General features: G+C 39.8%; 1 protein-coding gene across 1 annotated transcript; it reads left to right on the forward strand.

Annotated features, from left to right (window-relative positions):
• The first annotated feature begins 445 nt into the window (after positions 1-445).
• On the forward strand, positions 446-9,687 carry LOC120776004 (protein jagged-2). The gene is made up of 7 exons (XM_040106436.1): positions 446-577; positions 3,829-3,967; positions 5,651-5,809; positions 6,002-6,193; positions 8,065-8,125; positions 8,265-8,395; positions 8,539-9,687. The coding sequence occupies exons 1-7, from the start codon at positions 446-448 to the stop codon at positions 9,600-9,602; spliced, it is 1,878 nt and encodes a 625-aa protein (XP_039962370.1). The 3' UTR covers positions 9,603-9,687.
• The last annotated feature ends 10,273 nt before the right edge of the window (positions 9,688-19,960 follow it).

Here is a 19,960-nt window from a genome sequence, read left to right on the forward strand (position 1 = left end):
TGTGCGCGCGCAGACGCACTTGTAGCCGCACCAGCGACAGCGCGTTAAACGGCAATTTCGTATGCTTTGCGACGCTTCTTTTTCGCTTTCATATTGCACACATACATACATATATACATGCATACAAATATATGTGTGTCACACAAAAAAACGAAGCAGCTGAGCTTACATATTTAGCCGGTTTATTTATTTATTTAATATTATTATTATTTCTTTACTTTTAAGCTTTGCATTTTACTAATATATGTACATATGTACCTACATATGTATATGCACATTTAACACAAACGAACATATTATTTGCCACTATTTGGATCTGTGCCAGAAGAAAGTCTGATTCGTGTGATAAGCATTCAATAACAAAAACAAAATAGTGCCGCATATTTTAGCATAGATATTTTTGCTTGCGTAACCATTGACTTACATGTAATTACAAAAACAAACAATGTCTTGCAATTGGCTAAATTATTTGGCTTATTTCCTGCTGGCACCTACTCTACTGCCAGCGGTTACGTATCACAGGCGCAATTATGACTTGAGATATGGCAACTCGGACGTGCCGCAATGGAAGCAAAGGGTGAGTAGTGCTCAATTCATCATTATTATACTTAAATAAGTAAGGAGGGCTAAAAACTACTCTCCGATTTCGACTATTTTTTTGTCAGGTGGCCTACCTCAGACACACTGTTTGCTAAAATTTTTATTTCCATCTCTCCCTTCACTCTACTGATGCTCTCTTTAAAAGGTGATCCATTTCGAGATTCCCCACTTTTTTAAAGAAAAACACAGAAACTTCAAATTTAATGGGGAATGTTTATTATCATTCGAAAGAACATTCTTCGGCATTTATTTTTTTGAAGATTTTGTCTTTCAAATGTTGGTCGCGGCTACGTCTTGATGGTCCATCCGTTGAGACCAATTTGGCGATGTTTTGTAGGAAAGGCCTTAACCGAAACGGGATTGCCCACATAGACTTTAGACTTTATATATCCCCACATGAAAAAGTCTAACTATGTGATATCACACGATCTTGATGACCAATGGACCGGCCCAAAATGTTAAATTATCTGCTCACCGAATTGTTCCCTCAATTAATCCATTGACTGATGCGATGTGTGGGAAGTGAGCCCTTCTTGTTGAAACCAAATATCGCCGAGATCACAAGTTTCACTTTCAGGCATCAAATAGTCAGTTATCATGGCGCGTTAACGATGATGATTCCACTGGCACAAAAACCACACCAAACCAATGTTTTTTCTGGATGAAATGGCAGCTGTTGAATCTCTTCAGGTTGATCTTCGTTCCTCATCGCTGAACAAAATTTGGCTTGAAAACGTCGGATATTCTTGGAACATTTCCAGAGCCCATAGAACGAAGCGATGTCGCTTGCAAAGGTCTAGCTGCTTAAGTTCTTGTGCAAGCTGCATTTTGTACAATTTCAATTTAAGATCTCGACGTAAAAAGCGCCGAATCGTTCCATAGGCCGGTCCGAGTTGTTGTGAACAGCTCCGAATCTACTCTCAACGGTCTTCGTATACACTCTCTCTCTCTCACGGCTGCTACATTATCTTCACTGCATGCTGCACGAAGTCTATTCTGTCAAATATTATCCATGCTGAGTCCTAAGATGGGTGATATTGTTGCGAATAGTATGCTCAGTAGGCCGATTATAAGTTGAGCTAAGGGTGCGAAACACATTCTCTACAGAACGTGAGTTTTCGTAATGAAGTTGAACGATTTGTAAACGTACTTTAAGCGTAAGTGTTTTCATGATGAATTGCCAAACAATACTGAACAAAAATAATATGGCAGCTAGACAAGCTGTGAAAAATATAATTAAAATTTGGGAGAGAATCCATTACTTATAATAGTACGTAATTGTGTCACAAATAGGATGAATTGGGCCAATAATTCCCTTAGCCCCTCCAATATAAGGATTTTTGAGCTTCCGTGTGACTTTATACCGCATATATCGGCCAATATGTGAGCTTCTTCTTCTTCTTTATTTGCGCAGACACCGCTTACGCGATTATAGCCGAGTTAACAACAGCGCGCCAGTCGTTTCTTCTTTTCGCTGCGTGGCGCCAATTGGATATTCCAAGCAAAGCCAGGTCCTTCCCCACTTGGTCCTTCCAACGGAGTGGAGGTCTTCCTCTTCCTCTGCTTCCCCCGGAGGGTACTGCGTCAAATACTTTCAGAGTTGGAGTGTTTTCCTCCATTCGGAAAACATGACCTAGCCAGCGTAGCCGCTGTCTTTTAATTCGCTGAACTAAGTCAATGTCGTTGTATATCTCGTACAGCTCATCGTTCCATCGAATGCGATATTTGCCGTGGCCAACGCGCAAAGGACCATACATCTTTCGCAGAACTTTTCTCTCGAAAACTCGTAACGTCGACTCATCGGTTGCTGTCATCGCCCAAGCCTCTGCACCGTATAGCAGGACGGGAATTATGAGCGACTTATAGAGTTTAGCTTTTGTTCGTCGAGAGAGGACTTTACTTTTCAATTGTCTACTCAGTCCGAAGTAGCACCTGTTGGCAAGAGCAATCCTGCGTTGGATTTCTAGGCTGACATTGTCGGTAGTGTTTACGTTGGTCCCAAGATAGACGAAATTATCTACGTCTTCAAAGTTATGACTGTCAACATTGACGTGAGAGCCAAGTCGCGATTGCGACGACTGTTTGTTTGATGACAGGAGATATTTCGTCTTGCCCTCGTTCACAACCAGACCCATTTGCTTTTCTTCCTTGTCCAGTCTGGAGAGGGCAGAACTAACGGCACGGGTGTTGAGGCCGATGATATCAATATCATTGAAGAAGTCGCACGATAGGGAGTCGCCTTGTCTGAATCCTCGTTTGGTATCGAACGGCTCGGAGAGGTCCTTCCCGATCCTGACGGAGCTTTTGGTGTTGCTCAACGTCAGTTTACACAGCCGTATTAGTTTTGCGGGGATACCAAATTCAGACATCGCGTCATAAAGGTAGCTTCTTTTCGTGCTGTCGAAAGCAGCTTTGAAATCGACGAAGAGGTGGTATGTGTCGATTCTCCTTTCACGGGTCTTTTCCAAGACTTGGCGCATGGTGAATATCGGGTTGGTTGTTGATTTGCCAGGCCTAAAGCCACACTGATAAGGTCCAATCAGGTTGTTGATGGCTTTAATCTTTCACACAATACGCTCGATAGAACCTTATACGCGATGTTGAGGAGCAATATTTGAGCTATCTCAATGAAAACTGCAGAGCATATTTACTCATAATGGTATATCTTTGCGCCTGAAATGGATAAAATTGGGCGAAAACTTGATCCAGCCTTCACATAACTTATATCAAGACTTTCAAACATCCGGTTGACTTTTGCTTATGATTAGTGATTGTATGTGGGGTACTTTGATGAAACCCTAGGAGCATTTTATTAGCCTGCGGCATGTGAATTACATGTAGTATTGGCAAAAACTATATAAAATCGGGTTAATGCTATCTCCTGTACACCTAATATAGATAGAATAGACTTTAATGCAGAAAATATGTGAATATGGTCTAAGGATTTTCGTTACGCTAATATGAAGGTCAGTGTATGAGTTATACATAGTATATGTATTAGCAAAATTGCTTGGATTCTGATACTTTGGTTAACCTTTTACACCTTAAATTATTACCCTGGCTTTGTTCTGGAAAGTTGCAGAGTGTGAAATGTTCGGTAACACCCGTTCAAGAACAACATTCCTTACTTGCTATTTATAATTTCCTTTAACATGATATTACAGTTAGTATTATACAAACCATAAAATTTGTTAATTAATTGCACTTCTTTTGAATTACAATTCACAGGCCTGTCAGAAGACACAGAGAGAGAAAATCAACTTGCATTACATTTGCGATGAGAAGGGTAATGTCAAATGTCTACCCGGTTGGCAGGGCGACCTGTGTCAAGTGCCACAATGTCGAAAAGGATGTGATCCCATGAATGGTAAGACGAAAGTGACTAATTCGAAAGCAGTCAGCGAAATTTTAATTTGTTAAAATTAGTGCTATACTTAAGCACATAGTGCTAAATATATTATGTTAAAATATTAAAGTCACTCATACGCCCAGTGCGCAATCAGGAAATTTCACCTGTAATTAAGTAATGACCATTCACTTGACTTTAAAATATTTATTTGATGAAAATTAATTCTAGGCTAAAATGTACGTCATCCTCGTTTGGATGCGAAGATACGTTGTCAAGTAAAAGTTAAGTTTTTTTAGACATCCGATACCTTTTAAATAGGATTTCACATAGTTAAGGAATAAATTTGTTAAAGGGTATTCAGTTTGTAGTGGAGTTACTTGTGGTACCAACGAAAAACGAAACCAAGTTTTGAACAGGGTTGGTGTCATCCAAGCTGACTCTGTACTCCGCTGGACAGGTAAATGTCTGTTTTTCCCTTCTAGAAACGTATGTTCTTCCCGGAAGAAGTTTCCAATATAACCCGGATTAATCTGCTTTGTAAATTTTTACTAGACATACATACTTATATATATGTAGTCCAATTTCCTGAATTTAAGCATGTAGATTAGTTTTGGACGACTCCACTAGTTCCGCCGCGAACATAGTTTTTTCACTGTGTCGGAAAAGGCAAAAGTACAGCTACGATGAAGAGTGCCGTGTCGCCGTGGAGATATGCGCTGATCAACGCATTGTTTTGATCTATGTGTTTCTAGCAATAGAAAGCACCGTGGATTTGAGCCTCCTAAGGCAGATACTCACGTAAAACACATTGGATTCTGCCTACGTTACATCGTCCACAACACGTGCCGGATCAGATACATACCGAAAGTTGAAGAGCGAAGCGAGAAATCCGTGAGCATGAAGAGCTTGACAGTCATAACTTCGAAGTCGTAGATAATTTCGTTTGTCTTGGAACCATTATTAACACCAACAACAATGCATGACAACATTTGATGAGTCGGCGTTACGAGTTTTCTAGCGAAAGGTTCTGCGGAAGATGTATGGTCCTTCGTGCATTGGAATCAACTAATGACGTAGCCGATGGAACGATGAGCTGTTCGAGATATACCGCGGTATTGACATAGTTCAGCGAATCAACAGACAGCGGCTATGCTGGCAAGGTCATGTCGTTCGTATGGATGATAACACACCAGCTCTGAGAGTATTCGACACAGTACTCACCAGGGAAGTAGAGGAAGTAAAGGAAGAGCAAGACCTTCTCTCCGTTAGAAATACCAGATGGAGAAGAACCTGGCTACACTTGTTATTTCCTAAGGAACTAAACAACGAAAAGGAAGAAAGACTGGTGCGCTGTTGCAAACTCGGCTATAACCGCATAAGCGGACTTAAATAGTAGCAGATGCCTTCTCCATATAAGAATATAAGCTATTATAAAATTATGAATTATGAAAAGAGTTTAGGAATCACCAACCAATACTGCAATTACCGAACTTAACGACAATGCCAACACCTAACCGATTTTATCATTTTTAATCCATTCTAGCATCTTAAATGACAACACCCTGCCAAATGCAACCAATTAATAATTGCAAGCAAGCCACAGGCATCCACAGTTTTATTACCAAATGCTAGACTGCATACACCTCTCTCACACACAGAAACACACATGCATATCAATGAAAAGATTTGTTCTCCTTTCAGGCTACTGCCAACGTCCGGACGAGTGTCGCTGTCGCATCGGCTATACGGGTGAATTCTGTGAGCGTTGCATACCACTGCCGGGTTGCCAACATGGCTACTGCAATAAACCGTTCGAATGCATTTGCAAGCCCGGCTGGGATGGTCTCTTTTGTACCGAACGTAAGTAAGGACCTACGCAAAACGCCACTACAAATCAGAATTTATGCCTCACATATTTCATATTAAAGCAAAAATTTGTAGAGAGCCCACTCTCTGTGGTGCAACGGCAAATAAATATTGGCTACTAGCTTGTTGAAGTTGCACCGAAAGTCATTGGTTTTGTATTGTTTTGTTTGGTTTTGTTTTTATTAGCCACCTGCCGTTCGGGTTGTCACAACACACGCGGCTATTGTGAGGCGCCCGGTGAGTGCCGCTGCCGCCTGGGTTGGGCGGGGCGCAACTGCAGTGACTGTGCCGTGTTGCCCGGCTGCCAGCGTGGCACATGTCAAAAGCCACTCGAATGCAACTGCCTGCCGGGCTATACAGGACTACTCTGCCAAACAGGTGAGTGTAAGCACGTTCCCGTATTTATACGTGTGCATGTGTGTATGCGTGTACCATTCTCAATGTGCGTCAATGAAGAAGTGCCTGTATGGCAGAGTTTTTATTGAAAATTAATTGAAAAATACCGTAACTGATCGTTTTGAAACCAAAATTGTTGTTGTGGCAGCTGGGAGTGAAATTTCGTAATGCCAGCTTGCTATTTATGTTTCGTGTATTAAACGACGGGTATTTTCATGTGGTCAGTCGTCGATTTCCACCAAAAAATATTTAATATTTTGAATTCTTTTTTGAGACGTACATAGGTGTATATAAGGGTTTTCAATGCCTTACTGTGACTCGTTGCTTGCCAGTATTTTTTACTGGAAAACATCTTTAACGACAGTATGACATCACAAGCCTCCAGGTCCATATCCCAAGATGTCTATCCCCATCTAGTCCTAGAAACAAAACTTTTTGAATGCAATGGCCTCTGTTATGTTAACGCATAAAAACCTCATGAAACTAATGTCTTTCTGCGAACCACAAAAAAAAATCTATCATTTTCTGAATTAGATCGTTACTGGTAATGAAGCGTGGGTCACGATAAGGTCCAGCGCAATATTTTGCAAATCCAGGGTGAAGAAGATTTTGTGGGACTGGCAAGGACTCATCTACTATGAACTGATTCAAACAAACTCTTGAATCGAACCTATGCAATCCATCCGAAGAAAGTAATCGGCCAGAAGTAGCCACCTTGGCGAATATGAGAGCCAACTCTGTTCCATAATAACGCCAGATCATACACATCAATAGTGACTCAAAATAAACTTGTTTGTTCAGCATCCAACTTACAGCCCAGAAATAGAACCATCGAAAAATTCACCTATGAAGAAGCTTGTGTTCCAACTCGGAGATGACCTGTACTACTTCTATTTCTGGACCATAAGGTGGATGCAAACAAACAAGCTTTGAAGTATCTTTTGAGTCACTATTGTGTGTGATGATCTGACGTTATTCTGGATGTGGTACAGGTCACCTCCGAGTTGGTGCATCCTTCGGACGTTACGGCCTTGCCAACTCCCGGACTGGACTTAAGCTTTGACATGGACTGCCATTAGTCATTAACATTATGTTTTTGTGTTTGTACCCTGGGCTGGTGGTTGCGACATTTTGCCACTTGAGTAAGCTGGGGCGAAACTCGGCAGAAATAGCTGGTGGACTAATTTTGTAAACAGCCGTTCCGTTAAAAGCATGACAGGTCTCAAATTACGTTCCTCCGTCACCATTTAGTCGGTCTGATAGGCTGCCACATAAGGGCGTGCGTCAACCCTTGCCTTTGCGACAACTTTTCGTGATCCATTCAGCACTGAATTTTACAAGTAAAACCGAAGAAAATAAGTGTGGTGTGGTAAAGAAAGGTCGGAGGCGATACCCAGATCTATCCTTGGGAGTGTAGGGCCCAGTTTGGCTGAACCGTCACCCACCAAGGCCACTTAAAGGGCCTGTACAGCATCTATCTCAGGTACATGAAATCTAGACCCACTAGTCCCACTAGGGAAGGAAAAAACGGGGCAAGTTGGGAGGATCCCACTTATCACTGACAATGAGGGTACTAGCAGAGACATGGACATCGCTATGGGTACGAAGGGCGTAAATAGAACAATAGCCAAGAAACGGAAGTCGGACTGACGTTTGGCAGCCAGAAGTCTGGAGCGCTACGGTAGCAGACAGGCGCCAATGCTTAGATCGTGAGCAATTTGAACGAGCACTTTCCTGCTGGGTATGTGTGTATGAGTGAGAGAAAAGTACGTACGTGTGAGTTCAAATTTGTGGCTCTCCACCATTTTTTGTTTATTTACTCAAATTTCGGTATTTTCATTACGTTTGTTTAGCTATTTGTGCTGCGGGCTGTCACAAACAGCGTGGATACTGCACGAAGCCAGGCGAATGCCGGTAAGTTTATTGTACCGAAAACGACTTAAAAACAATAAAACAAAACCGACATATTGAATTATTGTGAAACCTGGTGCAAGGCGTATATGTACTTGTTGATATTATTTTACTTGTTTTTCTTTTTGTTTTTGGCTTTCAGGTGCAAAGTTGGCTGGACCGGACCGAACTGCGACCAATGTTTTGCCTATCCCGGCTGCGTGAATGGCGACTGCGAGCGACCATGGGAGTGCAATTGCAAGCCCGGCTGGGGAGGCATGCTCTGCGATGAGAGTGAGTAGCTGTTGCAGTTGTGGCTGTCAGTGGCAGCAGCAGCAGCTAGCAAAATCAACAGCACAGATGGATGCAAAATAATATTTATTTACGCATATTATTTTATACAAACTTTTCAATATTTTTTTTCTGCTTTTTGGTAGAGTTGACGTATTGCGACGAGCACCCGAACACTTGCGAGAATGGCGGACGCTGCATATCATACACCAAGGATGACGGCAGCTATCGCTGCGACTGCAAACAGGGCTATCTGGGTAAAAACTGTGAGATTTTAGATGAATTCATGCTGACCTCAACGTCAGCGCCGCGCATCACGCCGCCACCAATGCCCAGTTGGGGAGACGAAGCCGCCGCCGATAAGCTAAATGATGATGATGACGACGATGACGGGGATAACCGCATAGGCAGTGATTATCAGCTGGGGAATCAGAAAGTGCAACAAAATAACGCTGCAACAACAACTACAATAATGAATGGCAATATTGCCGGCCACAGTGCGTTGGGGAAGCCACTACGGCCTCCAGCAACGCCACTGAATGGCGGAACGGTAACAACGTTGACTGCCGTTGACAAGATGACAAATTTAAATGACACTAAATCCATTGTGGCCCACGATACTAACAATATTAAGCAGCCAGCAGCTGCTGTGCAGCCGACTGTGTCCGTCCAATTGCCACAAGCGGCAACAAATACGTCTGACGTGCATGTGCAGACAGCAACTGCAACAAATTCAACAACTACAACAGCGAGTAGCCGTACTCATTTGAATTTAATTAATGCCACAGTATCGGCTTTAAGCGTCCACGTTGCATTGCCGGCAATGCCCGGCCGAGAGGCAGACGAAAATAGCACCATTAAAGGCGCTTCTCCAGATGACCGAACACACACCAGCACAACACCGGCCACACCTACTGCCATCTCTAGTCCCATTCCGATTCCATTGCATTTCCTGGAGTCCACCCACACGCACAACAAGGTCACACACACAGCTGCATTGGTTAATTCAAATTTAGCCGCTCCTACCGGTAATAATGCAGCTGATGAAGATGCTAATCAGGATGAGTACGAGGAGGACGGTGATGACGGTGATGACGAAGATGATTACGATGAAGAGGCTGACGATGAGGACGATGACGAAGAGGGTGATGATGATGACGACGCTGATGTTGATGACTTAATACCAGATGTCCTTAATAGTGTCGCCTAGTTGACTTAACCGGCCTACACAGGATTGTGGCTCGCCTTCGGCTGACTGACACACGCTTTCGATTAATTACTCATTACATTGGTAACTTGTGTACAAACTTTGTGTATGACTTTGTATTTGCATAGTGTTTCTTATTCAATTAGCCGCATATGTTGGCCGTCGAACGCATGCTTGCATTGAGCGCTAGCAAATGTGTGTTGTTATTATTGTACAATTAAAATTAGAAAATTCAATTATTTATTGTATTTATATATAATTTCGTATATGTATGGCAATTTTGGATTATTTATTTATTATTTAATATAAAATGATTTTTTAGAAATTCGTTGTTTACATTCCAAATAATTTTACTCTAACGGTAAATATAAATGTATATTTAAAACAAGAAAAAATCCTTCACAAATAATGAAATTTTATACTAGAATTTCATTTTGATCGTTTCAGTTGCATGAGAGCCAAATGTTATTATGGTTTGATATGAAAAAATCCTTCAGATATTGTAGCGTTGCCTTGCAGAATATTCCACTCCGAATTTCGTCAATAATTCGTGTGAAATAAAAAATTTGTCTATACCAGCACTTCATTTGACCGATCAGTTTTTAGGGCAGGTATATACAATATAAGCTAAATCTGAACAATTTCATTGGAGAATGATCTATGCCAAATTTCGTGAATACGTCTCGTCAAATAAATGAGTGTTTCTCAAAAGTGATCGTTTAAAAATTATTTAAAAAACAGTGGCTAGGGAGTTTTGCCTCACCCGTATTATAGCCTAGGCTTTCCCCTTCTGACTACCAATTTATCCGGTCTATGCAAAACACCCTCACTAGAATATGGTTTAAATCAAAATATGGTATTAAAAATTGTTTGGATTCATTCTTTCTTTGGGAATAGAACTCGCCTGATATATTGAACAATATTATAGTCTAACGGTGTAATATCACACGATCTTGGTGGCTAAACTACCGGCTCGAAAAGTGAAATTATCTGCTCAACGAAGTGTTCTCTCAATAGATCTATTGATTGATGTGATGTGTGTGGCAAGGGGCGCCCTCTTGTTGAAATCAATGTCGCCGAGATCACGAGCCTCAATTTCAGGCATCAAATAGTCGGTTATTATGGCGTGATAACGGTCGTCATTGACGGTCACGATTTCACCGGCCCACAAACTTCACCAAACCGTTGTCTTTTCTGGATGAAATGGCAACTCTTGAATTTCTTCAGGTTGCTCTTCGTCCCAAATGTGGCAAGTTTGCTTGTTTACTTACCCATTTAGCCAGAAATGGACCTCATCGTTGTACGAAATTTGGCTCGAAAACGTCGAATTGACTCTCCACGGTCTTCGTGGACACTCTCAGCTGCCGTTCGTGAACTTTTCTTCACTGCGTGCTGGACGTGGTTTATTCGGTCGAATATTATCTAATAATGAGTGCTGGGTCTCAAGATGGGTTATGGTGTTGCGAATAGTACGCTCAGTAGGCCGGTTATGTTGATCACTAATTATAGGAAAAGTTAAGTCTCGTCAATTGACTTATATTAAATAAAGAAGTCTTTCTCTTTCCAAATGAAACAACGTGTAAATATTACAACATTTTAGGAATAAATTAATAAATTAGTAAGCTTTCACAAGCCCTAGGGCTTTCTTCGCGAGCACGTCGTATTTTATGGGAACTTATACAGTGAGCCTAAAAGTAACAGTCCTATATTTTTCAACTAAGAACCAAATTCTTACTTATTAACTTTATAAACTCGACTTGTAAGCCCTTATATTTTTTGCACTACACTGCGTCTCAAAAAATAAAAAAAGAAGAAGAACTCTGCAAAACTCTTGCGACTTGCAAGAATCAAAGCCAGGGAAATACCTTAAGGTGTAAAATGTCAACCAGAGGATTAGTTTTATAGGGGCTAGATCAAGTTTTCGCTCAAATTTATCTATTGTTCCTTATATAGGAACAAAGAGACACTATTATGAGTAAAAAACGCCCACTCATTTTATTGGCCGACATTGTATGTGGTACAAAGTTACCGGGAAGTTCCAATATCTTTATATTAGGTATATGAGGTCTAAGAGAAGTATTGCCTTGATTTTTGACATACAGGGAAGATTATTCTTGTATTTCAATTATGTATCTCACACATTGACCCATATTTTCGATCAAAAGTCAACCATTTTTTGGGATGTAAACAGATTTTGGTTATAAGATCGCGTTAGCACTGATTTGTTAAAAATTACTAAGGTAAATAAGGTAATTCATAAATATTTTTTCTTATTATTTTAAATTTTGTATAAATTCATCTTTATTTACATAATATTTGAAAATTTATTTTTATATTTTTTAATTAATTTTAAAATTATTGAAATTCTTTATTTAACCAAAATTAAAAAAATTTTAGAAATTACGGTTCATTCATTATTTTTAAATTCATCAATAATGAAATGCATACAAGTTCTCTAGTACTCTGCTAAGAAACGCTATGTCCAATATGTATTCAGCATCGAATGTAAACTCTCCATGTTAATTACAGAATAAAGGGAATGTTGCTAAAAAGCAAAGGGCAACAGAAGTAATGTGACTGCGCAACTGATATACTATACATACATACATATTTCTGAATTTTCGGTCGACTTTGCACAAAGGTACAAAAGAACAAGACGCAATGAAGACGGAAATTAGAACAAGGATTTAAAGGTATTCACTGTTAAAAATTGCTACGGTATATGTATGTTGGCAGCTAAATCCTTTGAATTTTATGCATGCTTTGGAGAACTTATATATGCACATGTACATATGTGTGCATTATTTATTTTATATAAGTTTGTATAATTAATTGGTTAAATATTCAAGATAAAAGTGAAGCCTTAATTTAAAACAAATGTGCAATAGCTTGCCATTAAAAGTCACACTGCTGCTTAATATATACCATAAAATAGTCATTTTAATAGTTTATAAGCACTTACCGTACTTTATTTTCCTTTGTTTTGCATTTTCTGTAATAAATTGATACACTTTCCTGCTCTTTTCCCTACTTCTAACACTTTATTTACATTAACATAACATAATTAACATTAACATAACATTTTATGCACAACCACTGGAAGAGCTCTGCTTGCGCCGACGCTCAGGGCTCAGCTGTTGAACTCACTAATTTTCACTTTCACTTTTACTACACAAATAACAACGCCCGATTACTTTTTTTACTTTAAAACAATAAAATTGACAATCTTCAACAGATTTCTACTAGAAACGTCTTAATTGCAGCTTTAATTCCTAAACTAATTTCACTTTTTTCATCGAGCTGCTGCATATGCCACTTACACGAACGCAGTATAAGGAAACGAATGTTCGAAATGGCGGCGGAAATTAAGCAATGACATTAAAGCTTCTAAATTGTAGTAGCTGAAGTAGATCGCCTGTAGTAGATCGCTTTAAACTACAGGGTTCACAAATATTTTTGAACTAGAGAGATACATATATAGTAAATGTATATTCAAATTATATGTCACATCTTTGAATCTAACAAAAATACTACCTTTTTAATTACTTTGTCTTAAGCACATTGTTTTTAACCGAATTTATGATATTTTTCTGTCTAATGGCTACAAACATTAGTGGATGATCATGAACGTGACCAACAGATGGCGCAGATATTACACTTTGAAATTATCATTAGCACTGATGTTATTATCTTTGCTTAATAAGAGCAAAAATATTAAAAGCTGGATTTTGTATAAGAAATCTATGAACGATCACATAATGTATGTATGTACACAAATGAACAAGTTCAGTGCCCACTACATCGCTGTAAGTTCCTTCTAGCTGCCAATAGATGTCGTTGGTATCGGCAAGAACATATATCATCAGTTATCATGAGTTGCCTCCTCCTATTTCCGCCGCCATTGTTTATAGTTCCTTTTAGCTAAGCATCCGCGGTGTAAGTTGCGTTAGCAGAGTACGCAGCGTATACTGTGACAATTGTAGCTAAGAGCGCTTGCATGTTTTTAAAGCTGCGCAGTCGCATTATTGCTGTTAATATCACTGTTGATTAACATTTTCTGTTAGAATTTCGAGCTTAACACCGTCTATTAACACTTCTGGCAATCAGTCTACTTGCTTACACGACAAAACAGTAGTGACAATGATATTAGGAAATCAAAAACAAAAAATTAAGAATATGTAAAAATTAAAATTAAAAAATAAATAAAACGAAGCGAAAGATGTTAGCCGGATGTTCGAAAATCCTGATATTAGTTATATAGGGGCTAGGTCAAGTTTTCTCTCAAATTTATTTATTTTATACACAAAGATACACTTTTATGTGTACAACATACTAAATCATTTTCATTGAGATGACTCACGTATTGACCGATGTATGCGGTACAAAGGCAACTGGAAGTTCGAAAATCTTTTTATTAGGTATATGGGAGCTAAGAGAAGGAAGTATTGGCCCGATTCAACCCACTTTTGACATACGGACATAACATTGTTAGAGAAGACATTGGCCGATATTTTCAATTTAAATTGTACTTGGGTACAAATACAGCGCACGCTCGAAAACGTGAACAAATTAAAACCAAGGCAGTTCACATTTGCGAAATAATATCGTTTTTGATTCCCCAAAAATAATAAGTTAATATGTATGTATGTATATACATGTTTGCACATTTAAATTCACATTTTATTAGTATTTCGTTTACAAACTTGTAATAATTTGTTCTTATAGGATATGATAGAAGAGACTCTTATATAAAATTTGTTTTTTTTTTTCAGTTTTTCTAATAATCGAAATACGCCTTTCTCCCTTAAGAGTCTCAGATCAACGCCTGACCACTAACTCATTATAGTGCTTCATTGAATATATCAACTACTTCATTTGGTTAGATTTTCTCCATTATCTCTAAAACGCAGTCTTCGTCTGATTCGTTCTCTGGTTCGTTACCGTCGTCCGCATTATCTACCTCAATGTCTTCGTTCCATTCACGAATGGTTGGTAACGTACATTCACTCTAAAATTTTTAAAAGGAGATAAATTCGCAAAAGCTTATATAACTTTGAGAATGTCTGCGAACTAAACAAACTTCAGGATTGTCAAAGAGATCGATTTTGATGCTCATCAAGGAGCGAAGTCGGTTTCCCATTTTTCTTTTAAATCCGCCAAAAGCAAGCCAATTTCAGGATCATCACCTTTTTCGGCAAAACTTAAAATATTCTTCCAGCAATTAGCTAGGGTTTCTTCACTGACGCAACTCCAAGCACCTTCCAAAATATTTATTACAGTTTTTAATGTCAGCTTCTTCATTGACTCGAGCTAATCGGATTTCGACGTTGCTATTGAAGCTAGAACGCTATTTTTGTAGTGAAGCTTCGTGATTTTTATTGCATTCTGACGAGGGGAGTAGCGTTTGGTGGCATAAAGATTGCGAAAATTTTTCCAACTTCCGCTATCAGTTCAGCCTCATCTAGATGAGTAGGAGCGATTAACTTGTGCGAACGGAATGATTCATGAAAGCATTCTGTAAAAATAGCCGGGGTCATCCAGGCGGATTTTGAGTTTTTGTACTTAATTGGACACTGAAAATTTTTAAAACAGCGTCGGTTTCTTACCTTTCCAATAGCCAAGATTTTGAGTTCATGTGTGCTTATGGCGTTGGAGCTACACAAAAACGTGATTCGCTGCTTCTCCGACATTACGTCGGGCGCTCTTTTTTCGAAACTGGAGACATCTGTTTTTTCTGGCGGACTCGTCAGCATTATATATCTGATCCCTAACCAAGTTCAATTCGATCATTTATGCTCAAAATTCATCTATAAAATGGTTAACTGAGGCCGTGAAGGCAACTTTTCGCTCGATATTTGAAGAAGTCAAACACACACTTCATATAAACCCAAGCTTGGGACTGATATTTGTTACATGCAACCACAAAAAAAAACTATATATTACTATTAGGGGTATCCCTAAATTCAGAATAATTTAAGGTCGATCCAAAATACTTTTATAAATTGTTGTGTTTTGTTAATATTTTAGAGCTTTCTTGCCTTGTTCACGTTTTAGAATAGTTAATACACAAAAAATCGTTTCATGTTTCTGAGTGTTCGCGGGGCAAATTTGGTTATCTTTATTGGCTTAGAAGATATGTACAATTATCAGAGAACGGGGCCACTCCCACTTTTTTACCACAGAGGCCCCTTGCTACAGCGTTCCCCTCTACCAAGTGAAAGTTTTATATCTTAATTTAGCCCTTAGATTTTTGCCTAACGGGGATATGTGGACGTGACTTTGGTCCGATTATGCCCTTCTATGAACTCGTAATAGTCTTTTCGAGATTTCAACTTTTCTCGTCCTCCTGATATATTAACGCTACAGAGCTCATATCTGGCAATACTATACGTCTTTGAAAGTTCTTAACATAGCCTACAAAACGACGCTATGCATGATTAGTTTGGATATTGCGTTCAATAGTTATAGACGTGTAAACATGGAACTCTATCACTTCGAACTGTGGAGGAATGGTTTCGACGATTCAGAGCGGGTGAAAACGACACCATGAATAAGCCAGCCGGCGGAAGAAATGTGACGAAGAATACCGATCAAATCATGGAAAACATCGAGTTAGACCGGCATGTGGCATCTCATGACATCGCTCAGAAGATAGGAGTTAGTCACCAAACCATTTTAAACCATCTGAAGAGGGCTGGATACACAAAAAAGCTTGATTTGACGCAAAAAACCATCTGGACCGAATCAACGCCTGCGATATGCTGCTGAAAAGGAACGAACTCGACCCATTTTTGAAGCGGATGGTAACTGGCGACGAAAAATGGATCACATACGACAATATCAAGCGAAAACGGTTGTAGTCGAAGGCCGGTGAATCGTCCCAAACAGTGGCCAAGTCGGGATTGACGGCAAGGAAGGTTTCTCTGTGTGCTTGGTGGTATTGGAAAGAAACCATCAACTAAGACGCTTAATTCTACCATCTACAGCGAACAACTGGACCGCTTGAAGCAGGCGATCGACCAGAACCGTCCAGAATTGGCCAACAGGATGGGTGTAGTGTTCCACCAGGACAACGCCAGACCACACACTTCTTTGATGACTCGTCAGAAGCTACGGGAGCTCGGATGGGAGGTTTTACCGCACACACCATATAGCCCGGACATAACGCCAAGTGATTACCACCTGTTGGCATCTCATGGCGAACGCCCTTGTTGGTGTAAAGTTGAACTCAAAAGAAGCTTGTGAAAAGTGGCTGCCCGAGTTCTTCGCAAATAATGAGAGGGGTTTCTACGAGGGTGGTATTATGAAGTTGCCGTCTAGATGGAAACAGATTATCGAACGAAACGGCGCATATTTGAACTAAATCCGATCACTGTAACACTTTTTTGAAAGCACTGAAATCCACACGAACCCTTTTTTGAGCGATTGTCAATTCGTGTGGGATCCAACGAGAACATGTATGCTGGTGGGAGAAATGCATAGACATGCCTCTATCTGAAGGTATGTTGCATGACGGTCTTGCATTATCAGTTCACGTACGGCATCGATGTTTTCTGGCACAACGGCTGTTTTTGGACGACCTTCACGGAATTCGTCTTTGAGCGAGCGTCGGCCACGATTGAATTCGTTGTACCAGTTTTTCACAGTGCTATAGGATGGTGCTTCATAGCCATACAAAGATTTTAGTTCATCGATGCACTCTTGTCGTGATAATCCACATCGAAATTTGTGAAAAATGATCGCACGAAAATGTTCACGAGTTAATTCCATTTTTTGGCCGAGTGAATTTTTTAATTCCCTGTAAATAAAACAATTCACTATTAAATGACAAAACGTTCTGAGTAATGTTATGCTAAAAAATGTCAAACTTTCCAATGAAATGTCAGATTGCACCTGGCAACACTAAGTGTTGCCCTAGGCCAGAATATATATAGCACCCTCGTACAAAAACAGCGTTTTTGAAGTTTTACTTCACCCGTCTTATAGCCCAGCCTTTTCCCCTTCTGACTACAATTTTACCCGATCTATGCAAAGCACCCTCACTAGTATATGGTTTACATCAGAATAGGTTATCCAAGCTTGTCTTGGTTCATTCTAGTCCGCAAAGCGCAGTACAGACCCAAGATGGAGAGATCTATGCAGCCGTTTAGCCAAAGCCTTGTTAATAACATTCGGACTCTTGCTTGGTGAAAAGTACAAGAAAACTTTTACTATATAAAAATTGAGTGGGCGAGAGAGCTATTTAGTGAACTCCTCATCCCAAGCCCTAGGGCTTTCTAAGCAAGAACAAAGTTTTTTATTGAAATTTTTCTTCCTCAACAAAGAATCACCACGAAATTCTCAGCGTTCTTACTATAACTACAAAATTTGACTTACTGACTTCAAGAAGTCAATTTTTTGCCCCCTCTATTTGTCGAGGTGCAGGCCCAAAACAAGTAGAAAAACGCTGCAAAACCTCGTTAAATAGTCAAAGCCTCATTTATATATAGTTATGTAATGATTTCGATTTCTATTATCCAAGTAAACGTTTCGTTAAATATTGAACGACAAAATGTCCACTATTTGGTACAAAAAATTAAAACAATAATAAAAAAACAAAAGTTTTTCAGCACAACAATCAACTACCAGAATATTAATGAGAAGTTCGGTTGTGCGTTAAACCTGCAGACCAAAAACCGAACACAAATAAAACACAAAAAACACGGCGCACAATAAAAAAAATCTGTAAAACTCGAAAAGAAAAACTTAATTTGCATAAAAGTAAAGGAAAATGGAAAAAAGCACAATCGAAAAACTGCATTCGCGAAATAAACGCCGGCGAAATTATACCAAAAGTGCAGGCGGCAAAAAACGAAAGCTCGCGGCGTCGTTGTTGTTGTTGTTAATGTGAAATATTTTTAATTTATGTACATGAATGAGGCAACAACAATTACTAAATGATGCAACTGGAAGTTGAAGAAGCGCGGCAGGACAATGATGCTGAACAAGATGAGCAGCTGCAACAACAACAGCAACAAGATATAAAGCAGCACCAAGATGAAAAGCAACAACAACAACAAAACATTACAAGAACGCAAAAGAGAAGAAGAAGAAATAAGCGAGCGCGAAAACTTTCCGCACTGATTGCCGCAAGATATGTTGCAAGGGGCAAATGAGCAGCCATCGAAGGCAGGAGGAAGTGCGAAGAACGCAACAGCAAGAAACAGCAGCATTCTTTCGTATATTCGCCATATTTCTTCCCACAACGCTTTTTGGCAGGTAACAGCAACAGCTGCTGCTGCTGGGCGGCAACTTGCCGTGCTTGCTATTGTCGAGTTTTGCAGGCAGGAGAGGCATTTTTGTTTTTGCTCTTGCCGCTTGCTTGTCTACTTTTAATCTCTTTGCAATTCTTTGCAATAATTGCAATTTCCTGCTCAGCCAACTACCGACGCCCGCCGTGCCCCGCAACGGCCGGGTTTGCTGCAGTTGCTGTGGTTCTCGTGCTTGTTGTTGTTGTTTTTGTTGTCGGTGTTATGTTATTATACTGCCACTCAGGGTGGTGTTGCACGTTCGAGCAGCAAGTTCAGTAACTTACAAGTTGATGCAACTTTTGAAATTCGTAATTCTTCACCTGCCAAATTCACCCGCCGCACAACCACACGCACACACACACAGCACTTGTGGCGGCATAGTGCGCTCCGGTTCGCCTGATGGCGCATCCAAACTAAGTGGAACGCAAAGAAGTAATTACGGCCATTGAATGAGAATCCACTTTTATTTGAACATGGCGACTATTTCGTTTTCAATACAAGATGAATAGTTAGCATTTATTGCCAGCAGACACGCACACACAAACACACGCATACAAATGCAAGCAAGAAAGATTGCATTTCCTGTCGGTTTGCCTCCCTCTTGCTCTGTGTGTGCGTGTGAGATGAGCTCACTCAGACGGAGGAAATGCCATTTCCGCTACAGTTTGCCCTCTTGTTTTTGTAGCACAACAAATTGTTTTTGTTTTTGTATTTTTTGTACTTCCCCTTTTTTATACCCCGAACAGGGTATAATAAGTTTTCCACGATGTTCGTAACATCCTGAAGGGTAAATGTAATGAGCTGACCCGATCATTCAGATATCGATGTAACATTTTGTACAAGTTCTTTTCTCTTCAAGGAGCTGCCCATTGTTTGGAACTTCCGATATCGGACCACTATTCCATATATCAAAATCAAGTCTTTGTATAAGTAACTTCTTATACCCTAAACAGTTTACAGACCCTATAAAAGATATGTATATAAATAATTAACGTAACTATCTGAGTCAACTTAGACTGTCTGTCCACTGTCCTCGCGGTGTGAGCTAAAGCGGGCGGGAGGACATACCTT

This window comes from Bactrocera tryoni, chromosome 4 (genome assembly GCF_016617805.1).
Source record: "Bactrocera tryoni isolate S06 chromosome 4, CSIRO_BtryS06_freeze2, whole genome shotgun sequence".
Classification (NCBI taxonomy): Eukaryota; Metazoa; Arthropoda; class Insecta; order Diptera; family Tephritidae; genus Bactrocera; species Bactrocera tryoni.